General features: G+C 47.2%; 1 protein-coding gene across 3 annotated transcripts in view; it reads left to right on the forward strand.

Annotated features, from left to right (window-relative positions):
• The window catches only part of C1H5orf34 (chromosome 1 C5orf34 homolog), a 101,804-nt gene that overhangs the window by 66,752 nt on the left and 14,631 nt on the right, over positions 1-20,421 (forward strand). For 2 of the 3 annotated variants that reach the window (XM_077285434.1, XM_077285451.1), the window contains exons 2-7: positions 4,797-4,886; positions 5,878-6,431; positions 7,816-7,911; positions 8,847-8,970; positions 10,344-10,435; positions 12,386-12,458. In XM_077285434.1, coding sequence (XP_077141549.1) covers positions 4,797-4,886; positions 5,878-6,431; positions 7,816-7,911; positions 8,847-8,970; positions 10,344-10,435; positions 12,386-12,458 — 1,029 coding nt within the window. The remainder of the gene's footprint in view (positions 1-4,796; positions 4,887-5,877; positions 6,432-7,815; positions 7,912-8,846; positions 8,971-10,343; positions 10,436-12,385; positions 12,459-20,421) is intronic. The other variant, XM_077285442.1, reaches the window with a different exon arrangement.

Below are 20,421 nucleotides of genomic sequence, written 5' to 3' on the forward strand. Positions count from 1 at the left end.
GACTGATGCCGTATAGACCGAACGCTGTATGATCAACGCTGTATGACAGATGGCGTATAGACCGAATGCTGTATGATCAATGCTGCATAGACAGATGCCGTATAGACCGAATGCTGTATGATCAATGCTGTATGACTGATGTTGTATAGACCGAACGCTGTATGATCAACGCTGTATGACAGATGGCGTATAGACCGAATGCTGTATGATCAATGCTGCATAGACAGATGCCGTATAGACCGAATGCTGTATGATCAATGCTGTATGACTGATGCCGTATAGACCGAACGCTGTATGATCAACGCTGTATGACTGATGCCGTATAGACCGAATGCTGTATGATCAATGCTGTATGACTGATGCCGTATAGACCGAATGCTGCATGATCAATGCTGTATGACTGATGCTGTATAGACCGAACGCTGTATGATCAACGCTGTATGACAGATGGCGTATAGACCGAATGCTGTATGATCAATGCTGCATAGACAGATGGCGTATAGGCCGAATGCTGTATGATCAATGCTGTATGACTGATGCCGTATAGACCGAACGCTGTATGATCAACGCTGTATGACAGATGGCGTATAGACCGAATGCTGTATGATCAATGCTGCATAGACAGATGCCGTATAGACCGAATGCTGTATGATCAATGCTGTATGACTGATGCCGTATAGACCGAATGCTGTATGATCAATGCTGTATGACTGATGCTGTATAGACCGAATGCTGTATGATCAATGCTGTATGACTGATGCCGTATAGACCGAACGCTGTATGATCAATGCTGTATGTCTGATGCCGTATAGACCGAATGCTGTATGATCAATGCTGTATGACTGATGCCGTATAGACCGAATGCTGCATGATCAATGCTGTATGACCGGTGCCGTATAGACCGAATGCTGTATGATCAATGCTGTATGACTGATGCCGTATAGACCGAATGCTGTATGACTGATGCCGTATAGACCGAATGCTGTATGATCAATGCTGTATGGCCGGTGCCGTATAGACCGAATGCTGTATGATTAATGCTGTATGACCGGTGCCGTATAGACCGAATGCTGTACGATCAATGCTGTATGACCGGTGCCATATAGACCGAATGCTGTATGATCAATGCTGTATGACTGATGCCGTATAGACCGAATGCTGTATGATCAATGCTGTATGACCGGTGCCGTATAGACTGAATGCTGTATGACAGGGGTGTCAAACTGCATTCCTCGAGGGCCTCAAACCATGAGTGTTTTCAAGATTTCCTTAGCATTCCACAAGGTGCTGGAATCATTCTGTGCAGGTGATTAAATTATCACCTGTGCAATACAAGGAAATCCTGAAAACATGACCTGTTTGCGGCCCTCGAGGAATGCAGTTTGACACCTCTGCTGTATGATCAATGCTGCATGACCGATGCTGTATAGACCGAACGCTGCATGATCAACTCTGCATGACCGATGCTGTATAGACTGAATGCTGCATGATCAATGCTGTATGGCCGGTGCTGTATAGACAAGGCTCTGTATGATCAATGCTGTATGGCCGGTGCCGTATAGAGAAGGCTCTGTATGATCAATGCTGTTTGGCTGGTGCTGTATAGACAAGGCTCTGTATGATCAATGCAGTATGGCCAGTGCTGTATAGACAAGGCTCTGTATGATCAATGCTGTATGGCCGGTGCTGTATAGACAAGGCTCTGTATGATCAATGCTGTATGGCCGGTGCTGTATAGATCGAATTCTGCATGATCAATGCTGTATGGCCGGTGCTGTATAGAGAAGGCTCTGTATGATCAATGCTGTATGGCCGGTGCCGTATAGAGAAGGCTCTGTATGATCAATGCCGTTTGGCTGGTGCTGTATAGACAAGGCTCTGTATGATCAATGTAGTATGGCCAGTGCTGTATAGACAAGGCTCTGTATGATCAATGCTGTATGGCCGGTGCTGTATAGACAAGGCTCTGTATGATCAATGCTGTATGGCCGGTGCCGTATAGAGAAGGCTCTGTATGATCAATGCTGTATGGCCGGTGCTGTATAGACAAGGCTCTGTATGATCAATGCTGTTTGGCTGGTGCTGTATAGACAAAGCTCTGTATGATCAATGCTGTTTGGCCGTTGCTGTATAGACAAGGCTCTGTATGATCAATGCTGTTTGGCTGGTGCTGTATAGACAAGGCTCTGTATGATCAATGCTGTATGGCCAGTGCTGTATAGACAAGGCTCTGTATGATCTATGCTGTATGGCCGGTGCTGTATAGACAAGGCTCTGTATGATCAATGCTGTATGGCCAGTGCTGTATAGACAAGGCTCTGTATGATCAATGCTGTATGGCCGGTGCTGTATAGACAAGGCTCTGTATAATCAATGCTGTATGGCCGGTGCTGTATAGACAAGGCTCTGTATGATCAATGCTGTATGGCCGGTGATGTATATACAAGGTTCTGTATGATCGGTGCTGTATATACAAGGCTCTGTATGATCAATGCTGTATGGCCGGTGCTGTATAGACAAGGCTCTGTATGATCAATGCTGTATGGCCGGTGCTGTATAAACAAGGCTCTGTGTGGACTGGCACTTTGTAACATTAGTAGCCAGAAGTAGCTAACAGAGAATTGGGGGCTTCATACATATAGGTGTATTACATCTCCATAATATTGTGCCATGTCTCTAATATCGCGGTAAATAAATACGCCCCCTGCAGCTGTTTTGTTCCGTAGACCGGACGGGACTGAAGCTGCAATGCCCCGTAGACTGGACACGGCTACAGTAGGCAATGAATGATCTGAGCGGTATTGCATAACCTACTTGTGATTGGCAGCTCCATACAGTATAATAGGCCCCCGCACGCTGCTCCATACAGTATAATAGGCCCCTGCACGCTGCTTCATACAGTATAATGGCCCCCGCATGGCGCTCCATGCAGTATAATGGCCACTGCACAGCGCTCCATACAGTATATTGGCCCCCCGCATGGCGCTCCATACAGTATAATGGCCCCCACACAGCGGTCCATACAGTATAATAGGGTCCCGGCATGGCGCTCCATACAGTATAATGGCTCCCACACGGCGCTCCATGTAGTATAATTGCCCCCACTCAGCGCTCCATACAGTATAAGGTCCCCGCATGGCGCTTCATACAGTATAATGTCCCGCACGCTGCTCCATACAGTATAATGGCACCCGCATGGCGCTCCATACAGTATAATGGCCACTGCACGGCGCTCCATACAGTATAATGGCACTCCATACACTGTAATGGGCCCCACATAGTGCTCCATACAGTATAATGGCCACTGCACGGTGCTCTATACAGTACAATGGCCCCTGCACGGCGCTCCATACACTGTAATGGGCCCCACATAGTGCTCCATACAGTATAATGGCCACTGCACGGCGCTCCATACCGTATAATGGCCCCCGCACGGCGCTCAATACACTGTAATGGGCCCGACATAGTTCTCCATACAGTATAATGGCCCCCACACGGCGCTCTATACAGTATAATGGCCCCCACACGGCGCTCTATACAGTATAATGGTCCCCGCACGGCGCTGCATACAGTATAATAGGCCCCAAATTAAAAAATAAATGCTCACCTCTGCCCTTTCCCCAGCACCTCCGGTCTCTTCATGGCGTCTTCAAATCTTCTGCACATCCTCCTGCGCACTGTAATGGCGTCACTGCGCTCGCTGTGCTGAGACTTCAGATGCACAGGGGGAATGATGGGAGAGGGAGCGTCAGCTGATGCTTCTCCATCATTGCTTTCAACTGTATCGGTATCTAGGATGTCAATTTAGTTGAAAGTGCGATGTCTTCGCCGGGGGACAGTATGACACGTGCACTAAGCTGACACTTTACTCAAATTCGCTTGCTTTACATGCATGTTAATAGATAAAATATCCTTTAAAGGGATTGTCCGGTCACATCGTCATGACATATCAGAAGGGTAAGTCATTAATATGAGATCAGTGGGGGTCTGACATCCAGCACACTCCAATTAGCTGAAAGCAGCCCTGTCAGCGGGTGGATAAAAACACAAGGAACGATGCTGTAAAGCTCAGCTCCTTTCAGTGTTTCGCCAGGTCCAGAACGACTTCTACGGTTCATGTGGTCACATCTGGCCTCTGCTGGAGCTAATACCAGTTGATGAGCAGGGTGCTGGATATCAGACCTCCACCGATCTCATATTGATGACCTGTTCTGCGGACAGGTCATCAATGTATGACTGACAACCCCTTTAAATATCAGAAATGATCCGACCTCTGCTAGATGAAAATTCAAAATACAGCCTTTAAAGGCCTTATCGAATTCATAGGTCAACACTATCAGACCTGCGGTCTGACACTCAGCGCCCCCTGCTGATCAGCTAATTGCAGCTACAGTGGCGCCTGGGTATAAATGGTGTATGGCACGGAAGAGCACAGCGCCCTACACTGTGTAGTGGCCATTCTCGGGTACTGCAGCTCACACAGGGCCATGCTTTTTTGCCCCGTACACTGCTCACATCTGGCCACTACTGGAGCTGTAAACAGCTGATCAGGGAGGGTGATGAAAGGGCAACAATATCCAAGTAATGGAGAGCCCCTTTAAAATCTGGACGCGGGGTCTGCATAGCTTTCCCATTCCCCATGTTCATTTTTTGTTGGAATCTCACATGAAACCAGACAGGTGCCCACAATATACCATACAGCAGACGCCCGCTTACTTTGTTGCACAGAAATTGTGCATTTCTTGTGTATGTATATATTTTTTTTAACCCAAAACCTTTTTCTGCTTACTCATCAGGAACAAGTTCTTCAGGCTCTGAAGTTTCGGAACACTTTTTCCAGCCGTCCGTTTTTACCTTTGAGCCTGGTCCCTTCAGAGCAGGTCATGGTATGTATCTCAGGAGTAACAGTCTGCGCCGTCAGGTATGTTGGTCCCTACACAGAAGTGTTGCACCCGTCCTATTGGAGGCCTCGTGGGACGCATCGCCTGTGTGTTGTACCCTTCAGCCCTTTGTTTAGCTTCTAATCTGGGACAGCCACACGAATTGGTCTTTTAACCTGACGGAAGCCAAGATAATGTCTTTTAGGGCTTGGTAAGGCCAGAGGACATCAGAAAACCTTTTCAATCCTGTAGAGAAGCACTGTTGGCTCTGCCGTTCTATGCAAAGATCTACAGCACATCAGGCAGCGTCATCTACAAATGTGTGTGATGGAAAGGTGTGATGTGAACAGGGGTGAAATGTATTTTACCAAGATACTAAGTTATGCATAGAATAGGAGATAACTTACTGACTGGTGGGGTCCGGCTGCCTGGATGAAGCAGAGATGGAGGATGCGCAGCTCCACGCCATTCATTTCCCGAGATAGGTAAGCACTGTACTCGACTGTGACCATAAAGAACTAATGCTCATAGTCAATCTGTTACATTCAGATTCAGATGATGCTCTGCAGAGCCCCATTGTCAGGATCCTTGGGGGTCCCAGTCAGGGCTGTGGAGTCGGTAAGCCAAACCTCTGACTCCTCAGTCTCCATGATTCCGACTCCACCAAAATGGGCTCGGACTCCACAGCTCTGGTCCCAGTGATGGTGAGAGTTAGGTTCTGCAGAGCATGATGTGAATGTAGCAGAGCATGATGTGAATGTAGCACCTCAGCGTCATTGGCAGCAGCCAACTACAGTTAACACCTATCTCTCAGTCCCATAAGCAATGACTGAAGCTGCGCATCCTCCATCTCCGCCTCAATCAGGCAGTCGGACCCCCATCAATCAGTAAATTAGCCCCTAGCCTATGGATAGGGGATTACTTGATATCTTGGGCTAATCCCTTTTCAGCATTGCTGGATGTATAACGCGAGTCTTCCCTCTTGCTCCTTCCGCAGACTCTCTTGCCTGAGATCTCTGACGTTGCGTGGCCCTCTCTGGAGGATGATGCTGGTTGTGTGACACGTCTGGAGGACGGCAGTGTAAACGTTTCCTCGTTGGATGGACATGCTCATTTGTACATGACGGCGCTACAGAAGGAATTGACTGTGAAGTTCTTATGTCAGCTCAGCTGTGCTCCAGAAAATACAACCCACAATAAAGAGAACACTGACCCCCAAATGGCAAAGATCTACCCCACAAGAAACGTGAACAGGTCAAAATATTCCTCCTGGGTCCTCCCACCAGAGTCCCCGTTATGTCTGACAAAACACGCCTGCCTGTACACGTGGCTGCTGCAGCGCTTCTCTGTGGCCGACTGTCCACCGTCATTTCAGTATCCCATGGACTCAGCGCTTCGCTTCCACCGAGAGTTTCCCCGACAAGGTGATGATATAAAGCAACTTGTGGATGAAGAGGAGACTGCAACTGAGTCTAATTCTCGAGAAATAAAAACAGTGTCGGCTTTACCAAGAGCGTTACCACTAACCTGCTCTGCCGCACACGTGCACAGGTAGGGGTCACATCGCAGCCCTCTGGGGACCTATTTATGGGCTGCGGAACAAAGATTAAAGGGAATATCCAGAGCTTTCTGTAGAACCGAAAATGTGCCTAAGCTCGAACGGGTAGGTGTTGTGTACGGCGCTGTTCTTCCCAGGCACAGAGCAGTCACAGACCGCTCCTGCAGGCGATTCTGCTGACGTCACATTGACAGAGCGGAGGCTTCTTTAACACCTTCTCTGCTCTGTTGACAGGGTGTGACCTCCGACGTCATTCTGACTCCCCCAGTTAGACAGCGGGAATTTGGCTGTCAATCGGAACGATGTCATAAGTCACACCCTGTCGACAGAGTGTTGCGGAATAGAAGCCTCTGCTCTGTTGACGTGACGTCAGCTGGATCCCTGTGACCGCTCTGTGCCGGGGAAGAACGGCGCCGTGCACAACAGGCAGGTTTAGGCACATTTTTTGATTTTTCAGAAAGTCCCGGATATCCCCTTCAAACAGGCGCTGCCCATTAGGACCTGCTTTTTGGTTCCTTTTATCTGAATAGTGCTGCTCCTTTGTAGAGGGCCGTCCTATATACAGTAGGGGTCTGCAGATGGGATGAGCCCCCTTGTATTTCCAGACGCAGACATTACCGGTGATGTGACTATTGGTCACGTGCTCACAATATAAGGTTGGCCTAGTTCTGTCCAGTGTCCGTACCTACATTAGGTGGGAATATAGCCGTGATGTGGAGCCCCCTGCTGAGCAATGACAGCCGGACACTATTCTTGTCCCATTCACAATGTCCAGAAAAGATATGTAGGGTTTTGTCCTCACCACGAGAATAAAAAATAAATCTATATATAATCCGAGAGGACCGTGAGCAAATATCCGTGTTATTTTATGGATTCCACTGGGAGAAGGCGATGATTGATAACAGCGGGGCTAATTCTCATGTGGATTTTCCTATCGCCCCCGTAGCCTTGGATTTCTGCCATATTATAACTACACGTCCCTTTTGCCCAGGGCTGTGGAGTCGGTAAGCTAAACCTCCCACTCCTCAATTTCCATGACACCCACTCCACCAAAGTGGGCTCCGACTACGACTCCAGCTCCACAGCCCTGCTTTTGCGGCCACCCTAGAATGGCTGTCTACCTCTACCCCAATATCCTGCAGCTTTGATGAATCCATTCTGTACATTGTAGCATAGTTAACCCCTTCTGGTAGGGTGTTTGGCCCCATCTGAGCTGCTGGCAGCCGTTACTTGTCATGCCCGGGTTGTCCGGCGCACATGAAGGATCCTTAAATTGTATCCAGCTCTTGCAAACTCTTCTCACTTCTTTGTACTCGATCTGGGCGCTCTGAGGCCGATCAGTAGTGTAAGCGCCATTCACACCGTGTCTCGTTACAGATGGAGCTCTTGTAGATTCTCTCTGGAAGGAGAAGACGCGCTGGCAGCTGATCCATTGCCCGTGAAGGCGGTGATCTACAATGGCGTTCTCTACAGGTGAAGCATTAGTGATCATATTTAGACTGGTTGCATTTTACTATATTGTGCACTTCATAAGGGATCTCACATTTCTCAGAGATGGGAGGATCCCATCTGGACCAGACTCAGGGGAAATAAGGTGGCGTCAAGTCCTCCTGTGTGGGTGACAATCCTCTGATTTTACAGAGGGGGTTCTGTCACTTGACGCACAAAATGCCACAGGGTCTACAGATATAGTGCCTGGCCCCTCTGTCCTATTCTTTAAAGTGTTACTTGTGACTATGCGATACTTTACCACTACACAGACACCATGAATATTTTCTAATCCGCGTGCACTGGGTAAAAAAAGAGCATGCATGGCTTATAAGTCTCCTCACTCTGACTTGCCACTCTCCACTGGGAGAAACCTTACCCCATAGATCCTGAGCATGGAGGGCACGGGGCTGTTCCTCCGGGCAGCAGCAGTGCTGGTTGTGATGTTTTGGTGTCCAGGGGGTCAGGCCTGTGCTACCCCCTCCTGGAGTAAGTCCTGCCCATGTATGTTAATTCCTGAAGAGTATCTGATGCCTGTCAGCAGGGGAGAATGCAATAAGGGGCTCCTGAAGGAGCTTGTTGTGGGTGAAACCATCTGGATAATGAAAGTCCTGACGACACGCTCCTAGTCTGCCCTTTGTTTTCCCAATTACGGTGTACACTGTGCTGAAAGCTGTTATATAGGCTGCCCCCTGCTGGCATCTGCCTTTGTATAACTTTTAAAAAGATTTCTGGCCTATAAAAAACAAACTACTAGGTCCTCTCGCAGCCATTGTGTGCCCCCTGCCTGCAGCGCTGTGGGCCGCTGGGGTCTGTATTGCATTTATCAGAAAACATATACTGGATTTCAGCTCCGGCTGTAGACGCTGTGTAATGTTCGGCCTCATCCACAGTTTGACCGTTCATCTTATTTGTATCAGGTTCATTTTGGATGGATCCAGTGTGGTGGAAATTCACCCGGGCGATGGCTCCGTCTTTATTTCTGAGGGCGATTCTATGGGAAAATATTTCAAACATTGCTTCATAAAGGAGGACACCAAACAGGTACGTGGTGCTGAGACGTCGGTGTGCGCAGCTTCTAGTGGTCCTGACTCCATGAAGAGCATTAGTCTCATCTCTGACGTTTATAGGAGATGCAGTGGATGTGTTATAGGCAGATCCTACCCCGGTACCCCGCACCCCCGGTACCCCGCACCCCCGGTACCCCGCACCCGCAGACCTCTATCCCACCCAGTGAGGCATCCTGTGGCCGCTGCATTTAGACAGACTCTTTAGTGACTCTTCATTCACTTCTATGGGACTTCGCTGAGCAAGTGTCCTTGACTGTTTCATTTATGAGACATTTTATGGCAAATTATTTACAATAGGGAAAACCCATTAACCCCTTCCCGACATGGCTATTTTATGATTTTTGCTTTTCCTGTCTTGATTCCCAGAGCCATAACTTTTATTTCTCCATTCATATAGCATTATAAGGGCTTCTTTTTGAGGGGAAAATTGTACTTTTGAAACACACCATTTGTTTTCTCATGTGATGTACTGGAAAGTGGGGGAAAAAATCAAATGCTTTTCTGACATTTAACTCCGATACGGCTTTTTAAAATGGGTCGGTTCCAAACATCAGAGTGTGTACGATGTCGCTCATCGGATGCAGATTTCATCCATATGATATGGAGATGTCCTCTTATTCTTCATTATTGGAAAGAGGTGACATCACTACTAGCATCGTTGCTATTAATTCCTGTCCCCCTTGATCCGCTAGTTTGTATATTTGGAGTTTGGAAGGAGGAGACCTGAGATCATTACATTGACATTTTCTTGCGTGAGACGCTCTTTCTGGCACGGAAAGTATTGGCATTGCGGTGGATGGGGAGCCCATGTCCATCTGTGAGGACTTGGATTGATCTGGTTAATTCGATCATTCCATATTAACTCACGCTATATCAGAACAGAGGGTGTCCGGGAAAATGTGAAAAAATCTGGTGTAGGTGGAATTCATCCCATCTTTATAGATATGTCATGATGATGGGTTGTTTCTGGTTGGGGACATCGCATGGGGGGACAGGCACGAAGTAACACGGCGAATTAGTAGTTACAGTAGATACAGTTCTAATTCAAGAGTTTTGGTTTTATAAGTTTTTTTTTTTTATTTACACAATGCATATGTTACAACTGATCCAACATTTATAACAATTCTAAGTTAATGCTGGTTAAAGGTGAAAATTGCATTTTATCATATGTTTAACAATGCATAGTTTATATGTACTGTGTACTATGTTCAATAATCTTGAATGCAAATGTGTATGTAACAGTTTATTTTGTTGTTAATAAACGAATTAAAAAAAAAAATGCTTTTCTGAGAGTGCCTCTGAGCCCCTCCGCTCTTTCCTTACTGTGTGTTATTTGTGTGCCCTCAGACGGACGAGCGGCTGTACACTGCGCGGGATCTGCCCCCCGACACCCCCCGGGCTCCGTATTCGGTGCGCTCGCTCATAGCCCAGGCTGCCAGGTCGGTATTCCTGTTGTGCCAGTGCTGAATGCGTCAGACTGTCCATGGGCACCAGAGTCAGGCTCTGTGCGCACACTGCGCTTTTTTCTGTGCAGATTTGTCACAAAACCTGAATGGTTTCCTGAGGCCAGTAAAGTGACTGAGCACCCTGACGTCTTATTTTTTACCTGCAGAGTTAAATCTGCAGGATGTCCCTCATACTAATGAGTGGGGGAAAAATCTGCAACAGAAATTGCCGTAAAAATGTACCCAATTTACTCTGCGTTTCTCTTGCCAAGAGATGCAAAAGTGGCGAGAATCCCCTAAGGGTATGTGCACACATTAAGTACCGTATTTTTTTGGACCATAAGACGCACCACAAATGTTTGGGTCACAGAAGGCGGGGTTCCTGCTTCAGGAGGCCGGCAGCGGCAGGACTGGGGTGATGCTGGGCCCGCTGGGAGGAGGGGGTGTCCCGGCGCTACAGGCCCTGGGCTCTCCTAAGATGTCTGCACTGACCAGAGTCCTCCTTCCCATTGACTTCCCAGCCCGCATTGTTCTTGCCATAGTCCAGTAATTTGCCTGCTCGAAATTAAAATGATTTTGAGAGAAGAGCAGAGAGTTAAAGCCGCCGTCTCGTCCTGTGCTCCGTCTCGGGGTCTCTGCTGCTGGCACAGATTATACTTTACAACAGGCAGCAGACAGCAAGCTACACAGAAGGGAGCCCCCTATTGGTGGAGTTCTTTTTCTGGGTATAATTGTCATTTGTCAGACCCGAAGCATTGGCGATTTGTTGAAGTGTTCTATGAATTTGCATTGGATTCAAGAATATAGAGTTATTGCTGGATTAATTAATAAGTTATTAAAGCACCACTCCAGCATTTTTATTTATTTTGGCACTGGAGTGGTGCTACTAATCTAAGATCTCTGACCCCAGTATTATAATTACCAGCTTCCGTCATCCGCTCTTGGCAGCGCTGCTACGGTCTACTATTAGTAACACCACTCCAGCTCTGCAATAAAAAAAAATTCCACTGGAGTGGCGCTTTAAGGCTATGTGCACACGTCAGGATTATTTGCAGAAATTTCCTGAACAAAACCGGACTTTTTCCGCAGGAAATCTGCATGCGTTTTTCTCGCATTTTTTTGAGCTGATTTTTCTCGTTTTTTTCCGGAGCTTCCCAATGCATTAAATAGCGGGAAATCCACAAAAAATCCACAAAATTAATGAACATGCTGCGTTTTTTTCCGCGATCCTTTTTTTTCGTGGAAAAAAAAACACATGTGCACAAAAATTGTGGATTGCATTCTGTTAATAGCATGCTTAATGGATGCGTTTTTTTTTCGTGGTTTTATCGCTTTTTTATAGCGAAAAAGACGCGAAAAATCCGGAACGTGTGCACACAGCCTTATAAAGAAATGCAATGAGCATCACAAGCCCAGGGGTTGACCACCGAAGGCTCCTTTTTCCACGTGCACTGACCTTTCTTCCCAATGAAGGGGCGGTCACAGCCTTCCCAAGGCAAGATTAGCAAATGTACCAACACCCGCATCCTGACTTGTTTCTAGATTTCTAGGAAAGCTGGGTTTCAGAGGCACTTTTTCATCATTAATGGATTAAACACATCCTTCTGCCACTTCCATTGTTACGTGTTGATGGCATGTAAGCAGCAAGGGTTTGATGTCGTCTGTTTTAGTATAGAATATTATATAGGGGATGGATCTCTATTGTGGGTCCCTACGGAATATATTGGTGGCCATGTTGATAGTCTGTGGCTTGCGGATCAGAGCCCTGCGCACGTCTCCTACCTGCGGAATCCCCCGAGCCTCTGGATTAGAGGAGGATGCTGCAGGTAGAATCAGGTCTGCAGGGTTACGTTCCAGCAGCCACAGACTACAGACGTGACCGCTGGACCAGGGTCCTGGGAGTTTTTTGCTGAATTCTTCTTTCCTTTACTTTTTTCTTCCCAGGTTCTTGGAATTTTGCTGCAAGCACAAGCTGTCCATCATCAGTCTTCTGCCTGACACCTGCTGCTGGAGGACGGTGCGGATTTCCATGTGTCATTTCCATGTGTATTTGAATAAGCATTTTCTTGCCACTATGCAAAACGCAGGATAGAAAAGCTCAGGGTGGAGGCTACGGAAGTGATCCCAAGCCCTCAAATATGCAAAAAGGGGAAATGTGTGAGATGTTCTAGATCCTCATTGTGGCCAAATCAGACTCTGAGACCCCAAATCATCAACACTTTATACCAAAATTGGCGTGAAAAGCTGGAAAAAGCAACTATTTTTGTAAAATGCGCGGCTGTGCCAAAACTTGGGAACCTGCCCATCTCCAACAAAATGGGTGGAGCTGGGATAGGAGGCTTGACGGGGCGTGACGACCACCACTCGACGTTCCTTATACCACAAATCTTACTCCAGTCTCTGACTAGAGTGATATTTGTGGTGGGTGCAGATGGACGCGTACACCACCTCGCGCCTCATTCGATTAATTAAGAATTGACTCTTAATAAGTCATGCATCTCGCACTCAACCCCGGCCCCTTATGATGACCAACGGGCATGTGCACACGTTGAGTATTTGTAGCAGACTTTTCTGCACCAAAAACCAGTGTTGGCAGGAAAATACTGCGTGGTTTTGTTTTTTTTTTTTTGTCCCATTCGTTTTAATGAGTGAAAAAAGATGCAAAACACGTCACGCCGCAGATTTACAAAAATGCGTTAACTGTTCAAATTTGCAGGGAAAAAAGTAGGCATTAGACCTACCGGTAGTAGGTTTTCTAGGAGGCCATCAGGACTGCACCATCAGGAGGTTGTCCATCTTATCCTTGATAGGGACCGGGACACAGAAGAGGTTAAATGGCCCCTCTCTCCACCACCCCTCAGTGATTTTTCAAGTACCACACCAGGATGGATGCGACTCTATTTTATTTAGTTTTCCTTCTACATAAGTTACCGTCACATAGATAGGAATTTAAAAGGAGGGAATGTAGTTGGTGCGGTCACGATGGACTCCTGGAAAAACTATTACCGGTAGGTCTAATGCCTACTTTCCAAGACGTCCCTCCTGACAGCACCATCAGTAGAATGCCAGAAGATACATTCATGGCAGGACCACAGCTTGGAGGATCTTCCTACCGAAGACCATCTTTTGGCCAGATAAAACTTCCCAGCTTATAGTGTCTATGTCCATGTTGCATCGCTGCAGATTTGGTCCACCGAGGCCCCTGCTTGCTCTCTCCAAGAAGTGGCTTCTGCTCTCGTGGAATGGACTCTGGTATGGATTGGAGGAGACATCCCTTCTGATATGGTTTGACCTTCCATAGCTGGCTGACTAGATGTACTAGAACCTCAGTTCCCGCCTGCACATACTTTAAATAGTATTGTCTCACCTGTCTTCCATCTGAATCGTCAAAGGTGGTTCCCCTTTAAATTAGGATTCGGCGCCTTTTTTCACATCTCCCGGAAGTGTGTTCCACAGTGCGACGCGCTCCGGGTACTAGAGGCCTGCGCGTCATCCCCCTGTAACCGGAAATGCCCTTTCTTGCTTGAATCTTCGGTGCGTATCGGAGCCGGGTGAGCCGTGAGCCCCTGAGGAGGGGAAGCGGCTCACTCCAGGAGGCACTGCTTGACTGGATAGGCCTAGGGACCGCTAGTTTGGCAGGGTGTCGGCCTCCAGACTTCCTGCAGGAGGACGGGGAGAGATGATGAGCATCCCGTCCTGGTCCTCCTGCGTCAGGAGCTCCAGCTCACCGGAAGATGTAAGGTACACCTCTCTGCTCCCGTCCCTGATAGAGACAGGAAAGTCACCAAGGGGTGGTGGAGGGAGGGACCTTTTAACCTCTTGTGTGTCCCTATCAAGGATAAGAAGGACAACCTCCTGAGAGACGTCCTGAGAAATAAGCATCGTGTGCATGAGATTTCAGAAATCTGAGTGCAGCGTTTTTTCGCTTGAAAAATGCAGCATGTGAACAGACCCCAAGTCAGTTTTATTCTATGCGCTTCAAGGTTATGTAACTGTCACTCCATAAAGTATGGTCCTAAAAGCAACCAATGACATTACAGCTTTTATTTTTTGCAAGAATGATTGAAAAATGATTGCCCATTGTTACATAGTTTTGATATAACTTTGTATTCAGGAAGCAAATGAAGAATACAAAATTTCTGTGCGAAGGTGAACATGACCTGTAAGCGTCTGAGTAATAAAATTGCCTTGTGATTCATTATTCTGGGGCTGATTCATGAGGACTGGCGGTTTGCAGGCCGGTGTTAATGAAGGGTTGGCTGGAGTACGATGCGCGGACCTATAACGAGGTGCACACCACTTAATGACTGTGGAGCGTCTCTGTGGTTGTGCCTCCCCAGATATACTACTCCATTATTTTAGTTTATTTTTTTTTTTGAAAGTTTTCAAAGCGCTTTACGCCATTGTTCTGGTGTAAAAGCTTTGATGATTTGGGGCCTCTGTTCTGTTAGATCAGGTAAAACATTTTTCCCTTCCCCATGACAGCACCGGTACATGAGAGATGGTCCCGCCCCCAAGAACAGGAAACCTGCATAGGAGATAAAAGATGGGGGCGGCACCTCTCTCCTCAGTTTGGTTTCCTGTTCTTGCGGGGAACCTGCGGTGCTGCATGGGGAGAGGTCTCCCTTGCTAAGGCCGGTCTCTGACCGAGGTCCGCGGTGGGAGCAGCGGCGGCGGCGTGCGCGTCGCCTCCATACCTGAAGCTGCATGGGCGTCCTTCCCCACTGCGGACTCCCCGGCGTCCGCTCCTGGCCGGAGGCTGGGCTGGAGGAGAAACTGAAAAGAGCGTGCCCATCACGACGCTGGCGCCGAGTGAATGGAGGAACTTCCGGGTGAGAACCGGAAGTGACGCTGTAAGCTGAAGGAGCGGTGTGCTGACACTCCCCGGGGGGGAGGAAGTTGAGAGGCGCACACACCGCTTCCTGGCCGGCCATATTTAAGTTACAAGGCGGCATGCAGGCACCGGTAACGGTCTCCTGCAAGATGGCAGATCCAAAGAAATCAGCGATCTCAGCAGAGAACCCACAGCCTGTCGTGGTACTAAGGGTCCGGTGGGTGAGTGCCTTTTGTAAGGCAAAAAACATGTTAGTAACTCTTGTGTTTTCTATATATATATATGCAGGGAAAGAAAGTTACCTCTAAACAAAGGCGCCTAAGTTGGACGCGGCTATCGCAAGTACCTCCAGAGGCATAGCACTTCCCTTCGAGGATATGGGGGCCTTAAAAGACCCCCTAGATAAAAAGGCGGATGCCTTTCTAAAATCAGCCTGGGAAGCCTCAACTTGGGTATTCAAGCCGGGAGTAGCGGCTACCTGCACTGCCCGTGCCATGGTTAAATGGCTGGAGGAACTAAGCGACCAAATAAAAAACAAGTGTCCAAGAGACAGACTTCTAGAAGTCATCCCTCCACTTCAAAATGCAGCAGGATTCCTGGCGGACGCTGCCATTGATTCAGTACGGTTTGCTGCCCGGGCTAGTGCCCTCTCTAACTCAGGGAGAAGAGCGTTATGGTTAAAAAACTGGAATGCTGATTTTCAATCAAAAGTGAAGCTCTGTGCTGTACCCTGTGAGGGGCAATATTTATTCGGCAGGGCTTTAAATGAGATTTTAGAAAAAGCGGCGGACAAGAAGAAACCCTTTCCTCCACCTCCCTTCTTTAAACGACGCTGGTATGACAACCGTCGGTCCTTTCGAGGATCGGGTAGAGGCCGAGGCCGCCCAACGGATAGAACCACATGGGGGAAACCCTGGGGTGAAAAAAGAGAAAGAGGGTTTCTTTTCAATAAACCTCCAAAACCAGATCCCAAACAATGACGCCATATTCCAGGTGGGAGGAAGGTTACGGTTTTTTGTCCATCAGTGGGTAACCTTACAGCCGTCTCCATGGATAATCAACTTGTTATCAGACGGCCTACGATTAAACTTCATCTCCCTGCCTCCTCACCGAATAAAAGTTACTCGGGTGGCCAAAAAGAACCAGTTAGTCCTCGAAAAAGAAGTTCGTCTTCTTTTAGACAAAAAAGTCCTGGTAAGAGTACCTCCACAGGAAATAGGGAGGGGGTTTTACAGCACCCTTTTCCTTACTCCAAAACCGGACGGGTCTTTAAGAACAATCTTCAACCTAAAAGAATTAAACAAATTCATCCGAGTGGAAAAATTCAAAATGGAGACTCTGAGAACTGCGGTAAAACTGCTGTATCCAGGATGTTATATGGCAGTCATAGACCTTACCGATGCCTATTATCATGTGCCAATCAGCAGAGAGCATCAACAATTCCTGAGGTTGGTGGTGCAGCTGGGGCAGGTCTACACCCACCTACAATACCAATGTCTCCCCTTTGGGGTATCAGTGGCTCCTCGTATCTTTACGAAAATAATTTCGGAAGTAGCATCCTTCGTAAGGAGAGAAAACATTCTACTAGTGCCCTATTTGGACGATTTCCTCCTTATAGCCGACAATCAAGAAGATTGCATAAAAGCAGTTACGACAGTACGAGAGCTGCTTACCAAACTAGGGTGGATAATAAATTTAAAAAAATCAAGATTGAATCCGGTCCAGATACAAGAGTTCCTAGGAATACAATTAAATTCAATCAGACATGTCTGTATCCTTCCAGACAGAAAAGTCGAGGCCATAAAACAACGAGTAAGACAAATACAGTTGGCCCAATATGTCTCGGTGAGGGAAGCCATGTCCCTCCTAGGTATGCTAACTGCAACAATTCCAGCAGTCCAATGGGCACAACTTCATTCAAGGGACCTACAGTGGCAGATCCTGTCAGAACAAACAAAAATACCTTACAACTTAAATCGAAAAATCGTATTGTCACAACATGTACGGGACTCTCTAAACTGGTGGCTAGATTCCGAAAATCTAAAAAAAGGGGTCCCATGGTCAATCCAGAATCCGGTGGTACTTACCACAGATGTGAGCCCGTTAGGTTGGGGGGCACACCTATCAGATCGGATCCTACAGGGGCTATGGGATCCACAAATGCAATTAGCCTCCTCAAACTTGAAAGAATTAACAGCGGTAAGGCAAGCGATTCTTCAAACGGAGGAGGATGTCAAAGGGAAACATCTGGTAGTGTTGTCCGACAACAGCACAACGGTGTCGTATATAAATCGACAGGGGGGAACCAGATCAAGTCCCCTAATGGAAGAAGCAGGAAGACTATTTCTTTGGGCCGAAAACCACCTTTTATCTCTCACAAGTACACACTTGAAGCGGTCGGACAACTTTGCAGATTTTCTGAGTCGTCACATCCTGCACCAAGGCGAGTGGTCGCTGAATCAAAGAATATTTGGAGAAATCTGTGCCATCTGGGGGCTTCCTCAAGTGGATCTTTTTTCCACAAGGCAGAATCGAAAAGTAGAAAGATTCTACTCTCTAAACCCGAAAGAAAACCCGGAAGGAGTAGATGCGTTACTGCACCAATGGAGATTCCAACTAGCCTATGCGTTTCACCCAATCCCATTAATCCCCACAGTCCTGAAAAAGATCCGAGAAGAGAAATCGCGCATAATCTTAATCGCACCCTTCTGGCCAAAGAGAGCTTGGTTCACTTGACTCAGACGTATGTCCATCTCGGACCCATGGATACTTCCAGAGGTCCCAAGTCTTCTGCACCAGGGTCCAGTGACACATCCTCAGGTTCACAGCCTACACCTTACTGCTTGGAACTTGAGAGGGGACTTCTAGCAAAGGGGTTCTCGGATCCGTTGGTTACTACTCTACTGTCCAGTAGAAAGAAGATCACGGCTGATAAATACCAAAGGGTATGGGGAAAATTTTTAGAATTCTCAGGCCGACGGATAACAGATACCGTTCAGAAAGTCCCTATATCAGAAATCCTAGAATTTCTCCAAAAGGGGCTGGAAAGAGGATTATCTACCAGCACCCTAAAAGTGCAAGTCTCGGCGCTTAGTGCCCTGTTTGACCAAAAATTGGCTGATCACCCCTGGGTGTATAGGTTCATTCGGGCCTCCTTTACAGCCAGGCCATTTAAACCTCGTCCAAAGGTCGCTCCCTGGGATTTAAATTTAGTTTTAAATGCCTTGACCTCTTCTCCTTTTGAGCCTCTTTCCTCCATATCGGAAAAAGCGCTAACTTTAAAAACGGTCCTTCTCATTGCCCTTACCTCAGCCAGACGCATTAGTGAGCTTCAGGCTATATCTATAGACCCTCCTTACACTACATTTCTAGAGGACAGGGTAATTATAAAATCTGATCCGGCCTTCTTACCAAAGGTCAACTCGAAATTTCACAGGGACCAGGAGATAGTCTTGCCTTCATTTTGTGCCAATCCAAAATCCCAGGGAGAAGAAACCTTCCATTGCTTGGACGTCAGACGTTGCCTACTTCAATATATAGAAGTGACAAAACCATGGTGACAGTCTTCAGCCCTTTTTGTCTCCTTTCAGGGGGCAAACAGGGGAAAAAAGGCCACAAAATCAACCATTGCACGATGGCTCCGTATGGCTATATCACTTTCCTATTCCTCTTCGGGGCAGGTCCCTCCACCTGGTGTTACGGCCCACTCTACTAGGGCTATTTCCACATCTTGGGCAGAGAGGGCAAATGCGTCTATAGAGCAAATCTGTAATGCAGCAGTATGGTCTTCACCCTCTACTTTCTTCCGCCATTATAGATTAAATCTAGGGCTGTCAGATCTTGCCTTTGGTAAAAAAGTACTATCTGCCGTTGTCCCACCCTAGAGGTTCTTTCTATTTCTTCCTCTCATGTACCGGTGCTGTCATGGGGAAGGGAAAAAATGATAATTACTTACGAGTAATTTGATTTTCCAGATCCATGACAGCACCGCTCTAGTTCCCGCCCTATCTTGGTGATGGTGTGTGATTCACAAAAAAAAAAAATCTTAAAAAAAAAAAAAAATCCACAAACAAAAGATGGGGTAATAACCACTTAACATAACAATAGATAAATAGTCTTAGAGTTTAAAATAATGTATATATGCCTAAAACTAACATAGCGGTTACCTTACATTCTCTGTAAACAAACTGAGGAGAGAGGTGCCGCCCCCATCTTTTATCTCCTATGCAGGTTTCCTGTTCTTGGGGGCGGGACCATCTCTCATGTACCGGTGCTGTCATGGATCTGGAAAATCAAATTACCCGTAAGTAATTATCATTTTTCCATTTGGAATAATTTAAAAAAAAAAACAAACTCGTGTGTAGATATTACTGTTGCTTGCGTGTCATTGTACCCCCTACTTCTTTATTGAGTCCTCTCAAAATGCCCACCACTAGTGAGAGCCTGTGCATGGTCTGCACAATACCCGAAATACAAGCAGGTCTGAACGGTCGGACAGAGCTCCCAAACATGAGACATTCGATGGGGGGAATGAAACAAAACACCAGGGTTGGTCAGGTGCCATAACATGTATGTAATCGTTCAATTTAGCCCAGTTTTTTCCAGTCAGGATACTTTGATCCCAGCCAGGTCCCCGGAGGTGTCACTGATGTCCCAGCCTGATCTGCCTCATCCCTGTGGGGGTAGGGCCTTGTTGGGGCAGCGCCTGGGTGGGAGTCAGGTTGGGCTAGACTGCTCCTCTTGCTCTATTCAAGGTAATAATATTTGGGGACACATTAAAACACATTTTTACCAAAAAAATGTAGGGCACTGTGGATAACCACTGAGGGTAAAAGGGAGTCTGTCAGCAGGTTTTTGCTACCTCATCTGAGAGCAGCATAATGAAGGTAAAGAGACCCTGAATCCAACGATGTATCACTTAGATTACTGGGTGCAGCGGATCTGACACCATCAGAATTTTTAGATTTGGCATGAAGCTGAGCTGAGAAAACTAACCCCGCCCACACCACAACAAACCCCGCCCACCCCAGGCTCTCTGTGTACATTGCCTATAGACAGTGAGGCGCTCATCACAGGAGGGGGTGTGTCTGTCTAGCATGCACGAGCTGGTGTGGCCCAGTAATAAGCTACTGGTGCTATAACAATC

The sequence above is a fragment of the Ranitomeya variabilis genome, chromosome 1 (genome assembly GCF_051348905.1).
Source record: "Ranitomeya variabilis isolate aRanVar5 chromosome 1, aRanVar5.hap1, whole genome shotgun sequence".
Lineage (NCBI taxonomy): Eukaryota > Metazoa > Chordata > Amphibia > Anura > Dendrobatidae > Ranitomeya > Ranitomeya variabilis.